The sequence below is a fragment of the Manis javanica genome, chromosome 10, assembly GCF_040802235.1.
Source record: "Manis javanica isolate MJ-LG chromosome 10, MJ_LKY, whole genome shotgun sequence".
Taxonomy (NCBI): domain Eukaryota; kingdom Metazoa; phylum Chordata; class Mammalia; order Pholidota; family Manidae; genus Manis; species Manis javanica.
Window position 1 is genome coordinate 110,110,025 of NC_133165.1, and position 19,712 is coordinate 110,129,736.

Here is a 19,712-nt window from a genome sequence, read left to right on the forward strand (position 1 = left end):
AGAGCTTAAGGGAGACAAAACCAATTGGGATTAACTGTCAAACTCACTTAAGTACTCAGCCAAAAAAACAATGGCGAAGCACTGTCTTAAGAACTCATCAGGCCCGAGAAACCCGTTCCAGCCTGAGAAACACTGAAGAAGCACTATGGAAAATGTGTTGGGAACTCCCTTCTTGGCTTCCTAACCCAGTAATGAGAGATTTATAAGCACAGATGCCATCTCTGCAGAATTCAACCCCTCTACCCTTCCCCCACCCCCCAACTCAGGACAAAAATTGGGCTCCCACCAAAGGGCCTAATACCTTACTTTTTCTTTGAAGATGAAAAATAGCTCAAATATCCTCAACATGCAACAAGTTGGGGAAAAAATTCTTCCAGTCGGCTATATATATATTTTTACAAAATCTTGTTATTACAGACTGGATCATTTTGGCGGGCAGAAGAAACCTGGCAGTGAATTCTAACTAATCTGCATAAAAGACAAATCACAATGGTTGGGGACAAAAGTAAAAAAGGAAAAGAAAGAAATGGGGAAGAAAAAAAATGGAAAGACAGCGTTCCTTTAAATGTAGTTAAGTCTGCACAAGTCACTACCACTTGAGTGGTTTCATTTACGAGAAGGGGGAGGGGGAGGCGGAGGGGGTGGGTACTGGTAGGCAGTCTGCCCCATATAGCCTATCATATTGGTAGCTCCCGGAGGCTGTGCAAACTGTTGTGACATCAGTGGCTGTGGCTGCTGCCCAGATCGGCCTATCCCACTAAACTGCTGGCTAGAGCTCTGTGAACTTCTCCCAGTTGAGGTGGTGCTACTAGCCCCATAAGTGCCAGCGCCATATTCTTGGGCTGTATAGCCACTGGTGCCATAAGCAGCTGCCCCATAGGTGCCTTGACCATAGGTGTATTGGCCTGCTTGTGCTCCAAAGGCAGAATTTGGACTTCCATAGCCACTGCCGTTAGCATAACTGGCTCGATCGGTTTCACCACGATCCCGATAGCTTGCAGAGTCTCTCCGGCCACCATCCTTAACTCCTCGAAGCCTCCGATCACACTCATCCTGATACATTAGATTGGGGTTGTTGGCTGAAGAAGTGGTCCGGTAACGAGAACGACCTCCTGATGGGAGGATACGAGGAATTTTTAATGCCAGATTAACATAATACAAACAATAACCATGCACAAAAATTCTACTGGGTACAAAAATATTCAACATTCTTTCTTGATCTTTTAAGCCAGCCTCCAAATCATTACTTTAAAAATACACCCAGAATTTGGTTCTTTAACAGGACTTACTCAAAAGAATTGTAAACATTAAAGGATATTCAACTTTTTCACCCTTTTAGGTCCCTTTATTTGAGGAACACACTTAAAAATATAAGAACAATGGTAAAGAAGTTTAGGCAACTTACCATACATACATAGGCTGAAAAAAAAGGGGGATGCAAGCAGCTAATAAATAGGTAAGTCCACACCACCGTGAGGGGATCCTCTCCTAGTGCACAGTGGTTCTCATGTGTTGGCTTTGTAGACCTAACTACATCAAAATTATCTCACAAGCTTTAGGTAAAGTTGTTCAGATTCTTAGCTCAATTCCAAACACACCTTTATTTTAAAAATTTTGGTTTTTTAGAAACCTCTCAAGGTAATTCTGATGTAGAGCTTCAACATGCAGTAAGTCGGAGAAAAAAATAATACCAAAGTGGTAGTCAGGAAACCCAGATCCTAGTATATTTTGCAACTACCCAATTTTAAAATCTAATTACTAATGTTTCTATTACCATAAAATGGTGTTAAAATTACTAATCTCTCCATATAAAGAACAGAAAACATACTGCACTAAGGTCTTTGAAGGTATTAGAAGCAACCAAATTTAGCTTAATGGTGAATATGAACCATGTACTTCAAAATACAAAGGTCAGTTTTGTATCTATAGAAAAACTGTGCTGCAAAAGCAGGATACATGACAAGTCCCCAAACATCGCACTGTCTTACTTAGAAGAGATTACACAAAACTATTAAAAACTGTACTTGTTATTAAGCAACAAGCCTTCAAAGGAATTAGAAAAACAAGGCACAAAGAACACAAAAAGATACCTTGGCAGTACCTGGAAAACTCCAGGACTTACCCTTACCCCCTCCTCCGCCGCCTCCTCTGTGGTCCACCAGCTGCATCAGTTTTGGGTTGATAGCCTGATTAGCCTCTTCTAGCACTTTGATCAACTCTCTGGCCTGCTTTAGGTTCCCTGGTGTGAAGAAGGTGTAGGCAGTGCCCTTGTTGGTGCTACGGGCTGTTCGGCCAATACGGTGCACATAATCCTCTGAGCTGTTTGGATAGTCATAGTTGATCACAAACTTGACATCTTCCACATCTTCCAAGCCAACGATGAGTCAGTGTGTAGGTTGGGGTGGCAGGGAGAAGGTAAAGGACATGCCAACAGCAGGTGGGAAGCACGAATGCAGACGACAGCAAGAGGAAAGAAGATTAAGTTAGTAAACACCCTGAAAAGGAACAAAAAGAGACTCATCCCAACAGAGTAAAAGAGGATTAATGATTCTTGGCACATGCACAGAAGTGGCATCTTTACCAACTGTAAATTCCTAGGGGAATCCCCCTTCAACCATCCAAACTCCTGCTCTTCTGTATTTTCACCAATAAGCTGACAGGAATTGTACCAAATTAAAGTTCCATCCTTTCCAAAGCTGGACTGTAGAATAAAGTGGTACCACTATTAAGTAACAAGGCCAAACCACTTCTACTCTGTTGGGAGAAGCCTGGCAAAATCTACCAGTAATGTAACAAACTTACCTTTAAACCAGTCACAGAGCAAAATGAAAAAAGAAACTTCATATACTTTATTACTACATTAAAAAAAATGTTTAGATCATAAAAAAATTTTTGCTCTTATATTTTATAAAAAACTGATCACAGCCAAAGGACACACCTATTTTCCTTTGCAGAAATATTCAAACGATCTTCCCCCATTCCATCACCACAAGAGCACATTACACTAAAATTTCACTGTGCTACCAAGCCCAGCTCTGCCAAATGAAGTTTTTTTTCTTCTCAACTCAAGGTTATTTCAACTCAGTACTTGCTTCAATTATCAAAGATTGTCTACATAACCTGGGAAATTAAATAGCCAAAGAGTGTGGGAAAAACCATGAAACCTTGAGACACAAGTTTAATGTTCTGTCCACTGCTGGGAATTGGGCTGCATAACCTCCTAATGTTTATAAAGTATGTAAATGTTAGTGTAATGCTTTCAGCTAAATGTATATTTTTACCTACTTAAACAAACAAATTTAATATAACAAAGAATCCTAATGTTTTGTGGAAAAAAATCTGCATTTTACAAAGAATATTCAGAAAATATCCTAGATAAAACACAGATTTTTGTGATATAAATAATTAAAAAACATTCTCTGTTTGTTACCAGACCGATGCACACTCCCTCCTCCTTTGGGAAACCGCTGCAGCCGATCCCGTCTCTTTGCCTTTTATTTTTGGCGGCCTCCTTTCGAAAACTCCGCCTTCTGACACGGGACCACTGGAGCGCGGGGAGCATGCATCAAGGGTCCGTGGCAGTGAGAAGTCCCCACACACGCTCGCTCTGTGAACTGGCTTAGATGCTTCTCTGTAGCCCCATTTGGTTGCCAAGCGCCGGAGAACCTGGGTTCGGGTAAAAATTTCAGGTCCTCCAACGCCTCCCCCAAGGATAATTGGGGTGATTGTAGAAAAAAATAATTAATAAAAAAAAATGTAAGTTACATCCAAAGGGTCAGACTGCATCTATTGCCCAGACTGGATTAATTTCAGGGGGGAAGGGGAGATGATAAAAAAAAAAAAAAATTCAGCTGTTGTTAAAGGGCCTGCAAAGAAAGGGGCATTATGTCTGTTTCTTATTACAATAAAGGCTCCTCAGTCGTTACTGACCCCTAAAGTCCTGAAATCACACCAGAAAGACGAGAAGGCAGTTATCACAGGGGGCAGCGTGAGTCTCCGGCTAGGGTCGTTGATGAAAAGAAAGGAAAAACAAAAATTTATAGGGCCAGGAGGGATGAGAGGTGAGGGAATGGGAAATGACACTGCATAACCACATCTTCAGAGCTAAGATAATGCTCCTTAATCAGTCCCAGTGTGTATAACCATGGGCAGCAGAGCACACTGATTACTCTATAGGTTGCACAGACATGTGCTTTCCTAGCAGAAAGAACTGGGGATTGGAGTCAACCATTCAGATACAAATACTTAGGCAGGGGGATTATTTCTGGAGGGGTTCAATAGTGGGCAGACACAGTGCAAGTTCTTCATACTATAAAGGTGCCCTGTATGTGCACAAAGAGCTGGCTGCGTGCATGTAAGAGCAAGTGCAGAATTTGGTTTTCTCTAGGCAAGCCTGCTCTGGTGTTATTTGTGCACTGCCACAATATTATCTTGTTGCCTTTAGAGAAGATGCTGTAGCAGGGTAAGAAATCAAAAAAGTTAATGTTTTGGCCAGCTGCCTAGGGTAAGAGCCTTTTTTCTGACAAGCCTATGACATGGCCTGAATCTCCAAATCACTAATTGGAAGGGACTGAGACCAGCCAATATGCTCATCTAGAGCTGCTTCGGGCCAATGTAGATTTGCGTTGGCCATGTACTGAGTGAGCTGCAGCTGATATCAAAGCTTCTGTTAAAAAACAAAACAAAATAAATTCAATACTTTTATAGTTTAACAGCGTGTAAACAAAAAAAACAAAAACAAAAAAAAATTAAAAATATTCCAGTGGGAAGGGAATAGTGGTTTCCTTAGGAGGACTAATATAATATTATGGGAATCAAAGAACTTACCTGAAGGGAACATTTAAGAGGCCATCGCTCGACAGGAAGTGAAAAAAGGCCTGGTGACTCAGCTGAAAAGCGCACCCCTGTCTGTGAGGTAGAAGCCTTCACTTTCCAGGATCTTGTAGGACCTTGGTCAGCATTCTGCCATTTTGGTGGGTTTTCCCCCTCCTTTTGATTTTTATAAGGCAGCAAACAAAGGGGCCCAAAACAAGCACTGATGTTGAGTAACAAGAAACAGACTCAAGTTCCTTCCCTCTCCCCTCACTTGGGTAAGTGGGGGTGGGATGAAGAGTCTAAGTTATTCTAATGGTAGCCAATTGATTTGGTTTAGAAATGCAGGGGAGATGGGACAAATATTTTTAAATGTCTAGGCAAGATGCACAAAGAAGCTACCAGCACATAGCAAGCCTGTTTAAAAACCATCGTCACTGAAAGCTTTTATGTAAACTGCTTTCAGGGCTCAGCCTCTTCTCCCCAACAGGCCCAAGTTCTAACCGCACAGATCCAGACATGACCTCAGAGGGCAGAGACAATTTTCAGTCATGGCTGCAGGTCACCACCTCTGAAGGAGGGAATGATGAGTGCAATGTATAAAGACTTCATTACTTTTGTACTTCAGCTTGAATTTTTGTTCTCTCTGTTAGGTATTACAAGGGAGTATGGTATTTCTTGCCTTATTGGGCAAGAAATTAAGTACCTGTCAGTAATTTAAAGATTATCTTTGTATTAGAAATAATCTCATCTTTTTTTTAATACACAAGTTTTGAGTTACACCTGTTTTAGCTCAGAATAATGGGATCAAGAACCACAAAATATTTCTATGTATCTTAAATCCTAATGGGTCAAAAACTCCAAAAGAACATCAGTTTCAACTTAAGTTCTTAAACTGGAAGACAGCACACTGATAATATGAGTGGGAGGAAGGGACAACTGAGGTCCCATGACAATTTTACTTCAGTGAATAAAATTGGGCAATGAGGATCTAACTGCTGAACAGTATCGTATTTATAGCCTTACTAAATCCCATAGTATGTTAGCACTGATGGAACTGGACACCTGCACCTATCTAGCACAGACAGACTGGTAAAAGGAAAACAACACCCAACGAAATCAGCTTCTAACAGCTAGGCTCAACCAGGCTCATTCTATTTAGTCAGAAAAATAGAATAAACCCAGGATGAAGTTGAGCTGTTCAACTGAATGTCTCCTCTCCCTCTAACTCTTTGAAGAGTCATGCCTAGGCCTTGCTGCAGACCAAAGCCTGTTTGTTAGGAGCAGGAAGAGACTTTGAAAATAAAAAACAAAATACCAAGGTTAAAAAAAAAAGTGGGGGGAAAAAATCACGCTTGGCATTTTTCTTTTAAATATTTATCTAAACACATGTTTATACAACTCTAATTTGAAATGACAAATCTTTAAACCAAAAGATACATATACCATTGACAGAGACACCTATCTATACAAACCTAGCCCTCGGGAGGCTACATCTGTGGCAATGAGGATGGGAGCCTTTCCAGAACGGAACTCTGCAAAACAAGGATGGTGCCATAAAAGGCAAGTTACACAATCAAGCCTGAGCCTAAGTGACAGGTCTTCAAAAATGACCAAATAAACATTCCTAGTTATCTGGCCTTTCACCCTACCACACTAAAATTTCAAGTAATGGTGCAGAATATGCCAAGCTCTTTTAAATCTAAGGGAAATAGTAATTCTTTTGAAAACCTTTATTACACTCACCTTTAGCTGGGGAGTTAATTAGCAAAGTTACCTCTAATAATGAAGTACCATTAATAAGGAGTGGCAATTCGTAACAAAATTAACATGAGCTAGAATTTTTCCCCCTTAAATTATGACACCAAAGTTATCTCCCAAATGAAACAAAACCAAAGTGTGGGGTGGGACAAGTTTAAAAGATGAAACTTCACAGGAGAAACTATATTTTGCCCCTGTGAAATAATAGAAAAATATATATATTGGTATCTGCCCACAGTTTCTGGCACTGAGCATCTAAACCCTTAGAAGTAGGAAGGGCTGGAAGATTCTTTTATTCAATACTTAGTCTTTGACCCTGTTTCCTGACAGGAATACTCTGGGACTTCCTGGGTACAGGAGTGTCTTTGTATTGATGAGACACCTCTTAGTGGGATCCAGGACAAGCTCCTGGATAACAAAGCCATGATCAGAAGCTTGGAAGTTTCATCCTCATCTCATCCCCCATCCTCAGAGGGGTGAGGGGCTGGATGAGATAAAGACTGAGCACATGTGACAAAACCTCCATGAAAATACTGCAGGCTAAGGGTTTGAGAGCTCATGGGCTGGTAAATCTACCTATAAATACAAGACCTTACTAAATAAAGGAAGGGTGGTAAAAATTATGACAAAGCGTAATGGGCCAGTAACTGACCTTAAAGGGAAAAATGCCCATAATGCAACTAGAGCAGAGTGACGTAAACTCTGGTCTCTGGATCCAATCTGACACAATGCCTATTTTTCAAATAAAGTTTTACTGGAACAGAGCCAGGCCATTGTTTTACATACTGTCTATGGCCATTTTTGTGCTACAACATCAGAGTTGAACAGTTGTGACACAAACCACCATATGGTCTAAAAAGCAGGAAGTATTTACTACCTGTTCCTTTATAGAAAGTCTGAAATGGAGTATGGACAATGCTTAGTTTTGAACTCACCATTAAGTACCCAATCTCTTTCTGGTTGACTCTTGTCTCCATGGATACACATAGCTGGCCAACTGTCAGAAAAATGTGACCAACATTTTAGAAATCTTTAAAAAAGAAGGAAACTAAGCTTTAAAAATAAATGCTCTCATATGGAATTGTGAAGGTTTGTTAGGCTACATTAACTGATGACTGTGCCCAAGTAAATATAAAGTGTACCATAGGCATTACTGAAATATGTAGCATTCACCATACAAATTCAGAAATTCCTCCTGAACTATGTAAAACACGCTAATACCTCAATGCTGCACTCACCCATCTCTGCGCATCCTTCGAGTGAGGTCATCACAGCGTCTTTTTGTCTCTACAAATATTATTGTCTTATTTTCCTTTTCAGCCATTATTTCCTCCATCAGTTGGATCAACCTGAAAACAAGACCAATGGCAGTCATTCAGACTTTCCTATACTTTATGTGATGTATCATGTCTGCAATATCAACCCCAAAGCTATAGTACTTTCTTTTCATATTACTTTCTATACAACCAGTAATTATCAGAGCTGGGATTCAAATCTAAAGACCCACAATCCTTGCCTTTAACCACAATGCTCTGATGAATGATACAAAGGATGGACTGTTGGAAAGCTACCAATGTTTTTAATGTTTTCAGGCCTCAAAAAATACTGGTTTTTCTTAACACTAACTCTGGAGGATTATCAGAAAGGTTTACTAGTATTATCAAATGGGAATCTCTCATACTTGTGGTCTTTTTCACTTTCCATGCAGACATCCACAATCTGGAGGATGTTGTGGTTGGCACTCAACTCCAGATTGCCTACGTTGATCTGGGTGTAATCACGAAGGAAATCCTCTGCTAGCTGCCTTACTTCTTTTGGCCAGGTTGCACTCCACATCAAGGTCTGTCTATCAGGCTATTACGAAAGGAAAGGTTTTCTTTCAGGCAAAGAGACCATGACAGGCAAAGGGCATGAAGACAGCATATGATCAGTTTTACACACCCTGATTTGGTCAACAATTTTACGGATCTGGGGTTCAAAGCCCATATCAAGCATTCTGTCAGCCTCATCCAGCACAAGGTAAGTACATCGGCGCAGATTTGTCTTTCCAGATTCTAGGAAGTCTATCAGGCGTCCAGGAGTAGCTATACAGATTTCAACACCTGTAAAACAAAACCAATGATCTAGCCAACTAATAATAATTTATGCATTATCCAAACCTCAGCAAACCAAGCAATACCAGCTCTAGTGATTGTACTCAATGCTATAGAGCACAAGTTGAATTTTTAAAAAGTACTTGGAAAAGCATAATGCAAAGAGAATTCATATATAATCACCACATCTCCACAAAGTTCAAGTCTCAAATCATGTTGAATTTTCTAAAAATAGCATTTTAATTATACCTGAGAATTTCTAAGTTGCTGAAATAATGAATCTTTTCAGGAGAACCTATTATTTCCTTCTCAATTTCATTCACAGAAACTGGTAAGATGAGATAAATAATCCTTACGTGCTAAATTAAAAAAAAAAATTACCTCTCTCCAAGTCTCGAATCTGGGGACCTTTAGGAGCACCTCCATAAATGCAAGTACTCTTCAATCTAGAACATTTGCCATAGTCATCAGCCACCTGCTGTACTTGCTGGGCAAGCTCTCTGGTAGGAGCCAGAACTAGACACTGAAACAAACACACACTTAAGACACCTATCCCAAGTTTAAAAAAAAAAAAAAAAAAAAAGCAACCACAAAAAGGTAATCTAATTTTCTCTATTGTCTTATCTAGTACTTTCAAAGTACGCGAGGGGGTAGAGGGCTAGGAAGGGAGTCCAGGACAGCACAATGAAGCATGGCTCTATACTAGTTTAGCACGTGGCATGAAGAATTGCTTTTGACGTGATTCCTCATGGCTTATGTGTGCTTTTTAAGTGAATTTAGACATTTTATTACCTAGTTTTAACTAAACAACTCTCACAAAAAGAACAAGTGACTTTAAAATATCCCTGCAACAGAACTACAGATATTAGTAAACAGATGAACAGAAAAACTGCAGAGCTGACACTTTGATGCTTTCAAGTTTAAGCTCTTAGCCAGAAAAACTGCAGAGCTGACACTTTGATGCTTTCAAGTTTAAGCTCTTAGCCACGTTCATCAGGCAAAAATGACGACTTAATATAATCTGAGAAAAATTACCCAAAACAATACAAAATCAAGACACTTTGATTTGAAATGGGTATCACATCACTGTTAACAATGAATCTTGCTCTGTGTACTGATCCATTAGATACTAGCTAATGATAAAAACCTAACTCTACTGGCCATATTTGAAGACCACTTCTCAAATCTCACAGGAAATAGCTTAAGTGAAAGTAATCAAACTAGAAAACCATATAGCCCTGTTAGCATTTACAGAAGTATTATCTACAGAGAATACACACACCAAACCTGACTTCGATCCACAGGGCAGAGACCTCATTTCATACTACTTTTGCATCCCTCACAGCATCACTGAACGATTAAGAACTGCATTTGAATTAACTGCACAGTAAATGCCTAAACATGAAGGCAGTATGCATAGTGGTTAAGAGTAAGATTAGCTCAAATTCAAGCTTGCACTGTGTCTAAAATTTATCAGTAACATAGGGATACTCTCATTTCCAAATATGGGGTGAGGTTGAGAAGGAAATCTGAAAAGGCATTTCACATGTAAAACATAATGCCTGAAATCCAGTAACCATTAAATTGTAGTCATTAGATTTATAAACAAACTGAAACACACTTACTATTGGGCCATCTCCCCTTTCCAAGTATGGCTGGTGGTTAATATGAACAATTGCAGGCAACAAATACTGGGAAGAAAAAAGAAAGTCTTACATCAAAACTAAGCCATTATTTTAACAGCACTAAATTATCAAAATTGATAATGCATAACTAGGTAACTGAAAACAGAACTCACAACTGTTACACATGTGCAATTTAATCTGAACACAAAATGCTTCCATAGTTCAAATAGCTTTAAAAAAAAGAAAAAGGCTGAACCTATACTATCTGAATCAAGAAACTGGATTAATCAGAATAGTGACATAAATTATGTTAAAATTTTTCCTTTATTGGTACATACCGCCAATGTCTTCCCAGAGCCAGTCTGAGCAATGCCCACCATATCCCGGCCACTAAGAGCCAAAGGAAATCCCTGGCACTGAATTGGAGTTGGTTCTGTAAAGTGCTGATCCATCAATACATCCATTACATATTCTGTAAGGCAACAGATGTTACTGCTCTTAAGTAAAACTAGTGACACAGCAGAAAGAATTCTAAAAAGTTAAATTCATTGAAGGCAAATTCACCCAGTTTTACATCTCTCCAAGTGGTGGTGTTTTTTTACTGTATCTCTTGACCTACTGACTACTACACTTACCCTCAAAACTTGAAAACCACTGCCCTCAAGTATCTTAACACGGTATGAGCACAGCAGTCACTATTTGCTGCAATGCAAATTACAGTTGACCTCTGAACAATGTGGGGGTTAGGGATGCTGACCCCTGCCGCTGAAAATCCATGTAGAACTTTTTGACTTTCCAAGAACTTTACTAAGAGCCTACTGTCAACTGGGAACCTTAAAACCCGTAACATAAACAATTAATTAACACATATTTTCCATTATATATATCAAATACTATATTCACATAATAAAGCAAGCTACAGAAAGTTTTTTCAAATTGTCCCAAGTCTCCAGAAATATATTTCTAATATTTTACTGCAAAAACCCACACGTAAGTGGACCCATTCAGTTCAAACCTATGCTGTTTAAGGGTCAACTATATATGCAAACTAGAAATTAAGTTCATCTACTGTTTTCTAAAAGGTAGAGGTAAAACCCCTAGGAGATGAAAAACTCTGGGAGTGGGGTGCTTCTAAATAGGAGAATAGATAAGCATTAAAAAAACTTCCTACGCAATATAGCATTTACTTCTACCTTGAGGCTTAAAATTTTTTTTTTTTTACTTATGTAAAATAAATTACTACCTTTGTGAAAGGTTCCCACTTATCTTTTCAACAAAATCCTGAGCCTGGGTCAAATAATCTATTCCCCATGTTTACTATTTGACCAAAATTAACAGTTAAAATCCTGGATTGAAAAACACTTACGTGGGAAGTTAGCATGATGGAAAGCAAACACAGGTTTAGGACAAACATCCCCTCCTCTCACTGTAATCTCTTTCTTTCGGCGTAGTTCATCAACCTCATACTATGAGAGAAAACAAGGCAAACAAGTTATTCTAAACATGCAAAACTTTATGTTCTCATCCAACTGAGCAATCACCATCATCGAATCCACAATTACAATGGAAAATGTGTATAATTCTTATTGCACTTTCATATATACATTCCAGTTCACCCAACTTTGTGAATCAACAGAACAGGTATTAATAGTTCCCTTGATACTCAGAAACATTAATTCACCATGATCAGAACTAGGAAGAGGTAGAAAATGTGGAAATTAGGACTCAGTGCTGTTTTCATTGGTTTCTTCTGAACAAGTAAGCATTTCATGGTTAAGAGTCCAAAACAATCATAGGGAGTTTAAAAAGACAAACAGGAGTACATAATGCCAGTATCTCAAATTTATTAACTTCACAGATGAAAAGACTTCATTGCATAGTTAAAATCATAACAAACTGGTAAACATAACCAACAAATGAAAACCAAATATATTAGGTATGTATTTAAACTGGTTCCTCTTAGGACTATCAGCAGTCTTATTAAAAATCTTTTGGAAGTACCACCACACCAGAATAGAACTAACAGCAACAGCAGTATAGGAATAAACTCTGGCTAACACGTCAATTTGGTTCACTATGTATGAAAATGGTATATAAGTAATATCCCAAAATAACTTACTGGGGTCAGCCTTGCCACCTCTGGATGTTCCACATAAAAGTTCTTCTCAAACTTGGGGAGCTCACTCAAATCCCACTTCTTTTTGCGTAAACGCTCCCCAGGATTACCAAATTTCTTTGGGGGAAGGCCACCACCACCTCTTGCTCCAAATCTAGAAACATAAAATTTTTAGTTTATTAGTATTTTTAAAGCAATATACCTTAGGTGTATTTTATAAAAGCATGCAAAGGAAGAGACCCTTAGGATACCATCATCTTCCAAAGTATTTTATTACTCTTATTTGAAGGTATGGAGAAGTTTGTAAAACTTCCTTTTACTATCCAACAACAGTTACAATAGGTAATGAATTAAAATTCTTGTATTTAGAGAAATGTCATGGGGATTACAACCAGACTCTATAATCAGAAAAGACTTGAATTTTGATTCTGCCCCTTACTGTATGATTTTGAGCAAATATAACTTCTCCACACCTCATATAAAGTAGAAATACTACCACCACTTATTTCAGAAGTTGCTGTGAAGATGAGTGTCAAGTGCTTACATCAGTATCTGGCATAGTAAACACAATACAATATACCAGGTACCATTTTAAGTCGTGCTAGAGATTTATTAAAATATTGTAAAACACATCTATTCTTGTGTAATATTCAGACACATAAGTAAGTGAAAACATTAAAGCTTAAAGAGCAAGAGTGTGGGCAGGTAGAGAAACACAACTTAAAGCAAGTCAACCCACAGTTTTAAAACCCATAGTTTTAAAAGCTTCTTGGACCCTTTATTCCTCTACAACAGGATGAGCACTGCTACTGTCTGTTAATCTGCTGAGAAAATGTATTAGGATCCCTTGAAGGCTGGTCGGGCAGTCTTCACCTTTATAGTTTATGATAATGAATAGCTAATACAAAGACTTCTTATTTTACCTTTTCTTCCTCTTCATCTCTCCCTTTCTGTTCCCAGGCAAATAGTACTATGAATTTACAAAGTCAAGGAAGAGGAACATTGCTATATGACAAAATAGACCTGTAAAAAATTACCCTTTCTGAGACACAAATACTATCATACAAATCTTAACATCAAAAATTTAAGAAACCATTAATAGTTTTATTTAGGGTATTAGAAACTCAGGGACTATTTAAAAACCAATCTTTTTGCTTTATCTAACTTTCACATCAGACAAGTTCAACTGAACTACAAATGGCCAACAGTGAAACTTGTGAAGTTTTACTTTTCCTAGCAGAATCCTAACACTAAGCGGTATTCATCTCCACACTACAACTTACTGTGTGGGGAACCGTTCATTACACAAATCGCATACATCATCACCCCATTTCCTTACTCCTGAAAACACTGTACTGAATTTCCCTTTACCGCTCTAACCCACTCAAAGCATCTTGCAGATGGTTTCACTTTGACCAACAATAGTTGCACTATTTTAAAGGGCCTCAATTTCCTTAAACGTTCTTAAGCATTCTTAAATTCTTCAGCTTAAAGACCCAGCTAAACATTTCTCTAAATACCAAGGTACAAAGACTGACATCAAGAAATTTTCTTGGGACCATTGAATATTTACATTCAATAGCCACAAGTCAGCTGACTCCATTTATACTACTGCTTAAGTGGTGAAATTAGACGTCAAAACATGAAAATCATATAGACTTATATATTAAAGAAAATGGCATCTTCAGCATGCCCTCTGGCCTGAAGTGCAATAATGAACAGACCAAAGACCACAATGGACCCCTCCTCATTTGTAAATGAAAGTACAAACAATTCTGAAAGAGCAGAAAAGCCAACCAAGTCTTTATAGATGTCAGCCTTGCAAAGAAAACTGGCCAAAGGCCGATTTTTAGAGAACAATTTATAGACCTAGTTTATATAAATTTATGTGGTTTCCAGAAGGTGCCATTTCAATGCTGCTGCATTCTAAAGCTTAAACTAATGATGTAGAAAATAGAACTTGTGTTAAGTTTCTTTTGAAGGTTTTTTTCAAAGTAATCCTTATTAAAACAAAAATTTATTCCTGTCTCCCTATTGCCTGGGCTATTTATCCAAGACACACTGTCCTGCACTAAAGATTATCTGAAACATGGGGTTCTTTAAAAATACGCTGCTTTCCACCTTCTTAATTAAATGCTGACTTAAATATTCTAAAGAACCTCTTACTTTTCTTGAAAAATTTTCAGCACATTCATGCCATCTTTTAAATATGCAAATTTCCTAATCCCTGGCATACTATGCTCTATGCTGCTCATTGTTTTTGTTAAAGCCAAAGTTTAATTTGGCCCAGCAATAAATGCAGCTTTTAAGACAATACATACTAACATGCAGACATGCTAGTTTAAATGTACAAGGCACACTTTTGTACTGTACATGCACATACACTGACCTCACTCATTCCCTTTTCAAAATACTAACCCATTTGGCTTAGTAAAATTCAGTTAAGAAAAAATATAAATTCAAATTATAATAGTTCATGGTAAAGGTAGAGTTGGGGCACAGACCTTATGAAAGAGTGCCATTTTGTTTGAAATGAGTAATTGTTAAAGTTAAAAAAAAATCTCAATTTGATAGTCAATATGGTATAAACTAGGGATGAATTAACTTTCTTTCCAAATAATTTTTATTAAGGCACATATACAGTGAAGTGGAATAGCAAACCAAACACCTACAGCAAGCAGAGTACTACCAGTACCTTGGTAAGCCTACATGTGCTACTTCAGAGCCCCTACCTTAGCTACTACCACGTCGAATTTTAACATTTCCCTTGCTTTTCCGTCTTGTCATATTTGTACTTACATGTTATCCTCCCACAACAGCTTGCTTTTCAGTCAACTTCTGTTGAGTCAACCATGTAAATTCCAGTTTTCTTTAGTGCTCTATTCTATTGTATAAATACCCACAATTTATTCAGACATGTGAACTATTTCCCATGCTGTGCCACAAACAATAATGATATAAACATTTTGTACGTGGATACTGGAATTCGTGTACAAGGGTTTCTCCAGGCCTTAGCAGGCAGTATGAAGCCTAAGAGAATCACTGGGTCATTCAACTTTACTAGGAAATAAGCTTTTTCCCTAAGTGGTTGTACTGAAATTCACTTCTAAATTTAGCTATACTATGAAACAACTTGGCAAACGTTCACACTTGTAGCTCTCCAAATTTAATGCTAAGGCCAAATTATTTTCCTTCCTAACAGTATAAATCAATAATTCTTTTTATTTTGTAAAGTGATAATTGAGGTGCTGTGACTAGGTAGTTCTGGCACTTGTGGATTTGAACCACAAAAGACAAAACTGGTTGGAGAAATTATTACCAAAACACCTACTACAGAGAGAACTCAAGTACCTCAATTCCTGAGGACAATACAAATAAAGACTATCCCCATCTTTAAAACAGGCTCACAAAGGTTCACGAGCTTGCCCAAGGTCACCTATATACATTAATAAGTGGCGTCACATTACTTTTATCCAGATACACAACTTTTATTACAAAAAAGTAACAGCACAAGGAACATGCATCTCTTAAAACAATTTTCGTTTACCCATCGTTAAGATTTGAATCTCGGTATCTGGGAAGATTGCAGGTTTAATCCTGTAAGCTTCCAGCCCAGTAACCGTGGCATTACTACGTCATAAACTTTCTGGCTTTGCAGAGAAGTTAATGGTCCCGGCCAATTAGGGAGGGGGGGAAAAACCCTACAAGAACGACAAACAAAAAAAACCCTCTTTCCCCAAACACGATCATTTAGACGGCAAGTCATTCCATTGCTTTACTTTCCAAGGTGCTTTCTTCGAGTTATTTTTAATAGGTAATTTAAAATGATTTAAAGGTATTTTAAAAACGAGAGGTCGGCCTCTGAGTCTCTAGTTTCAAACCAGGTTTCCAATTCCATTAAGTTATCTCTGGCGATAGATAACATAGGGAAGCCATTTCGCGTCAAGATTTTTCTAGATTGACCTCGGAGACCTCCTCCTCTTCTCTCAACAAGAACATCCGTGTTTTACAGATGAACGCTGAGGCCTAGAGAGATCAAATGACTGGACCAAATCGGCCGGGCTCGGAAGACGCGAAGCGAGGCGAAGCCCGGGCCGGGTCTGCGGCGGTCAGGCCGCGCCTCGACGGCCGTCCGAAAGAAGGGGCTGGGTGGTCGCCAGGCCGCCGCCCGCCTGCCAGGTCACCAGGGACCCGCGGGCCCAAGCCCACCGGAGGCCCGGGACCTACATCTCTTATGTGCCGGGTCACCGCGCCTCCAGGAGTCGGAAGCGCTGCTCCCAGGCCGGCAGTTCGCTCGGTCTCCGCAGAAAACGACCTCCCCCGACCCACGCACACCCGAGGCCTTTCCTCCCCTCCTCCCCCCTTACCCTCCACGGTCACGATCCCGGTCCCGGTCCCCAAAGCCGCCTCCGCGCATGGTCCCAAACGGATAGAGATCTGGGAGCGGAGCACGGATGGCCGGGCTCGGGAGGGCCTGCGGCTCCGGTCTGGTGACGACCGATGGCGGCGGCGCCTCCGCTGTTGGGGCGGCGGCAGGCGCGGCGCTCTCTCGCTCCGACGCGCTGTCTCCCGTCGCAGACGCCACCGTCGCCGCCTCTCTCGTCGGAGACGGTAGCAAAACACAGAGAATCGGGGATATAAAAACACTGGGTAGGTTTGGCTACGCGTAAACCCGGCAGTGCCGCGGTTTAAGCGTCTCCTTCCTTCCCAGCGACTGGACAAAATGGCGGCCGGCCCTGAGACTGCTCCAGCTTAACGCTACGTACGTCGGAGGCTACGTAAACAGCGTCTTGGAATAGCCCGAGGGCCTCGCGGACTACTACGGGTATTCTTGGAAGCAGTTTACGTCCGTTGCGGCAATGGGCGCATTTTGCGGTCGGTAGAAGAAAAACAAAGTACGACGCGGGCGTAGAGTTCTCGCGCCGCCTTAACTGGAACGTGGGATGGAGGGTGGGGGGAAAGCCTCCCGGGCGACGTAACATTCTTTGCGTCGTTAGCCGGCCCACTATTGCGAAGATGCGCCGTGTGCGTAACGCATTCTGTTTGGAGAATAGGATTTTGCTGGGTTTCGACCGCGGGACGGAACTCAGGCCTGTCAGTGCAAGTTTCTCTGCAGAGACAATAACTGTCGCCCATATTGTAGTCCTCAAGCATCGGTGCCTTTAGGTGTCAGAACCTCAGGAGGAACTTCAGCGGCTCTGGCTGGCTCTCCTGGATGGCCCTGCCGGCTCTCTGGCCCTTTCGCCCTCGCACTGTCGAGACTGGCCGCGCGTCCCGGTGTCATTTCCTTTCGGTTGCCCCGTTGCGATGTCGCCGGCAGCCATGATGGATGGCGCCCTGTCCGTTCCTTCGGGAGTTGATCCGGCGACGATGGCCCAGCTGGATTAAAGCACTCTCTGCTACACTTGAGTCACATCGAAGTGCATTTTCTGAACAGAGTATTTACACTACTGAGCACAGTTGGTTAACAAAGAACCAAAATGTGGGTGGAGCTCCTTTTAAAGTAGATGCCGCTGTCCCCTGCTTGCCATTAAACGGCGCTGCCGCAGGAGGCCCGAGGCAGGAGTTTGTCGCTCTCCAGGGATTAGGTGGTCTGCAGACACAGATACTCGGTGAAGACAGAAGGACACGTTTCTAACCAGGCGAGGACGCGTTCTCTCAGTTCCCTCTAAGCTGACTTAGCTCCCTACCTGCTTCCTTTTCCCTCAAACTACATTTTAAGGCCTTACAAGCTTGGCCAGATAGCATCATGGAATTTTTGAGCTGCTAGGGCCCTTGGAGAGAAGCTCACCTAACGTCTTCTGTTTATGCAGATGTATATAAAGGGGGAGATGGAGGTCCCTGAGTGGTGTCTGTTCCGTTTCCCACGTTATTACAAAAGGACCATAAGGAAAGTCACTTCATGACAAACCGTTCTCATGTCTCTTGGGCCATACTGAACAAATGAGTTCCTGCACTCACGGAGTTTACACTCTAGTGGGGGAAATAAGACAGTAAAAGTTTATGTCAGGAAGTTGCTGACTAAAATAACAGGGAAGAGAAGGCAGGGAAAAGAGAATGTATGTACATGTGGAGGGCGGGAGTGTACTGGTGACCCAGTGTTACATAGGGTGTCCTGGAAAACCCTCCCCATCAAGTGACCTTTGAGCAGAGACCTAACTTAGAATGAAAAGTTTAGTTACCTAAAATACATTTTCATGATTTTCTTAGGGGGCACTATTTGGAGACCACTAATCTAAAGAGATGAACCCAGACCGGGTAGAGTCAGAGGTAGCTGCAGAGCCATGCTCCATACAAAGCGGATGGTTCACTGTCCTGTCAGTCGTTGCCTGGCGGAAAATTTAGGCCCAGAGTTGTTCAATCATTGACTCTAATCGAATGTGGCTTCTACATTAGAGAGACATACAAGAATGGAAGCTCCACTTACTAAGTACTTTTCAGCTTTACTGTTCTGTGCAAGTCTCTTGCTTTAAACTGTTCTATGGTCCTTTCTAAGGATCCAGCTTTAGCTCCATAGTCTGACATTCAAGACCTTCCAAATTCTGGTCCTAACCTTCCATAACTCCGTGCTTCAACAAATCTCCTCTATTCTCTATTCTTCACCCACAATTTTTTTCTTTTTTTGGCCAACTTTTGTAATTTTTGTTAATCCCTCTCTGTGCATGCAAACAGAAAAACTCAAGGTCCACTCTGCCCCCTCCCTGACTTGGAACCTTCGGGAAGTGATCTGTTCTTTCAGGTAGCATTAATCACACCTGAAGACAATCTTTTTTCTGTTCTCTTTATAGATAATGGGGGCGGCTCTTCGGTTCCTCTCCTCAACACATAGTATAGAAGCAAGCTCAGGAAGAACAGAGTTCAGACTACACAGCTCACTAGAAGTGAAATAGAGACAGAGTGACTGACAAACCTAGAGATTAATAGTGTTAATGCATCTTAAATACTCTAAATGAGAAAGGGGATTGTAATTAACATGTGACAAATGCTACACTCAGGTACACAAATGCTTGGCGCTTGTCTTTTGGAATGCAAGGGATGATAACATCCATCCTGCCCTTTGCTCAGCAATTAGACCTTTCTATTTGGGTAAAAAAAGAAAAAATTTTTGGTGACAAAAAAAATTGTTCTGATTCCCTAGCAGCCATCTATGTTAAGGGATACAAATAGCTGAAGGCTCTTTGGTTTAATATAAATGAATTTAAAAACAATGCTAAATGATGGGTATGGGAGTGTAAAATCTGAGAAGATAGATGGCCAAAGATCTTTGCATGAGGGAAGTGGGGAGGAGGCAATAAGGCAATTATT

General features: G+C 40.4%; 1 protein-coding gene across 2 annotated transcripts; it reads right to left on the reverse strand.

The window, feature by feature from the left end:
- Nucleotides 1-368: 368 nt before the first annotated feature.
- On the reverse strand, nt 369-17,165 carry DDX17 (DEAD-box helicase 17). Of its 2 annotated transcripts, none has more exons than XM_017664050.3 (13): nt 16,775-17,165; nt 12,411-12,561; nt 11,658-11,757; nt 10,630-10,763; nt 10,292-10,357; nt 9,048-9,189; nt 8,515-8,675; nt 8,255-8,427; nt 7,812-7,922; nt 7,509-7,570; nt 6,288-6,347; nt 2,123-2,365; nt 369-1,112 (listed from the first exon to the last, which is right to left on the reverse strand). In XM_017664050.3, exons 1-13 carry the CDS (start codon nt 16,822-16,824, stop codon nt 607-609), a joined length of 1,959 nt encoding a protein of 652 aa, XP_017519539.1. In that variant the 5' UTR covers nt 16,825-17,165; the 3' UTR covers nt 369-606. The 2 variants fall into 2 exon arrangements, with proteins under 2 accessions (XP_017519539.1, XP_017519540.1); XM_017664051.3 differs by having other exon boundaries at nt 2,129-2,365; nt 16,775-17,164.
- Nucleotides 17,166-19,712: the final 2,547 nt, after the last annotated feature.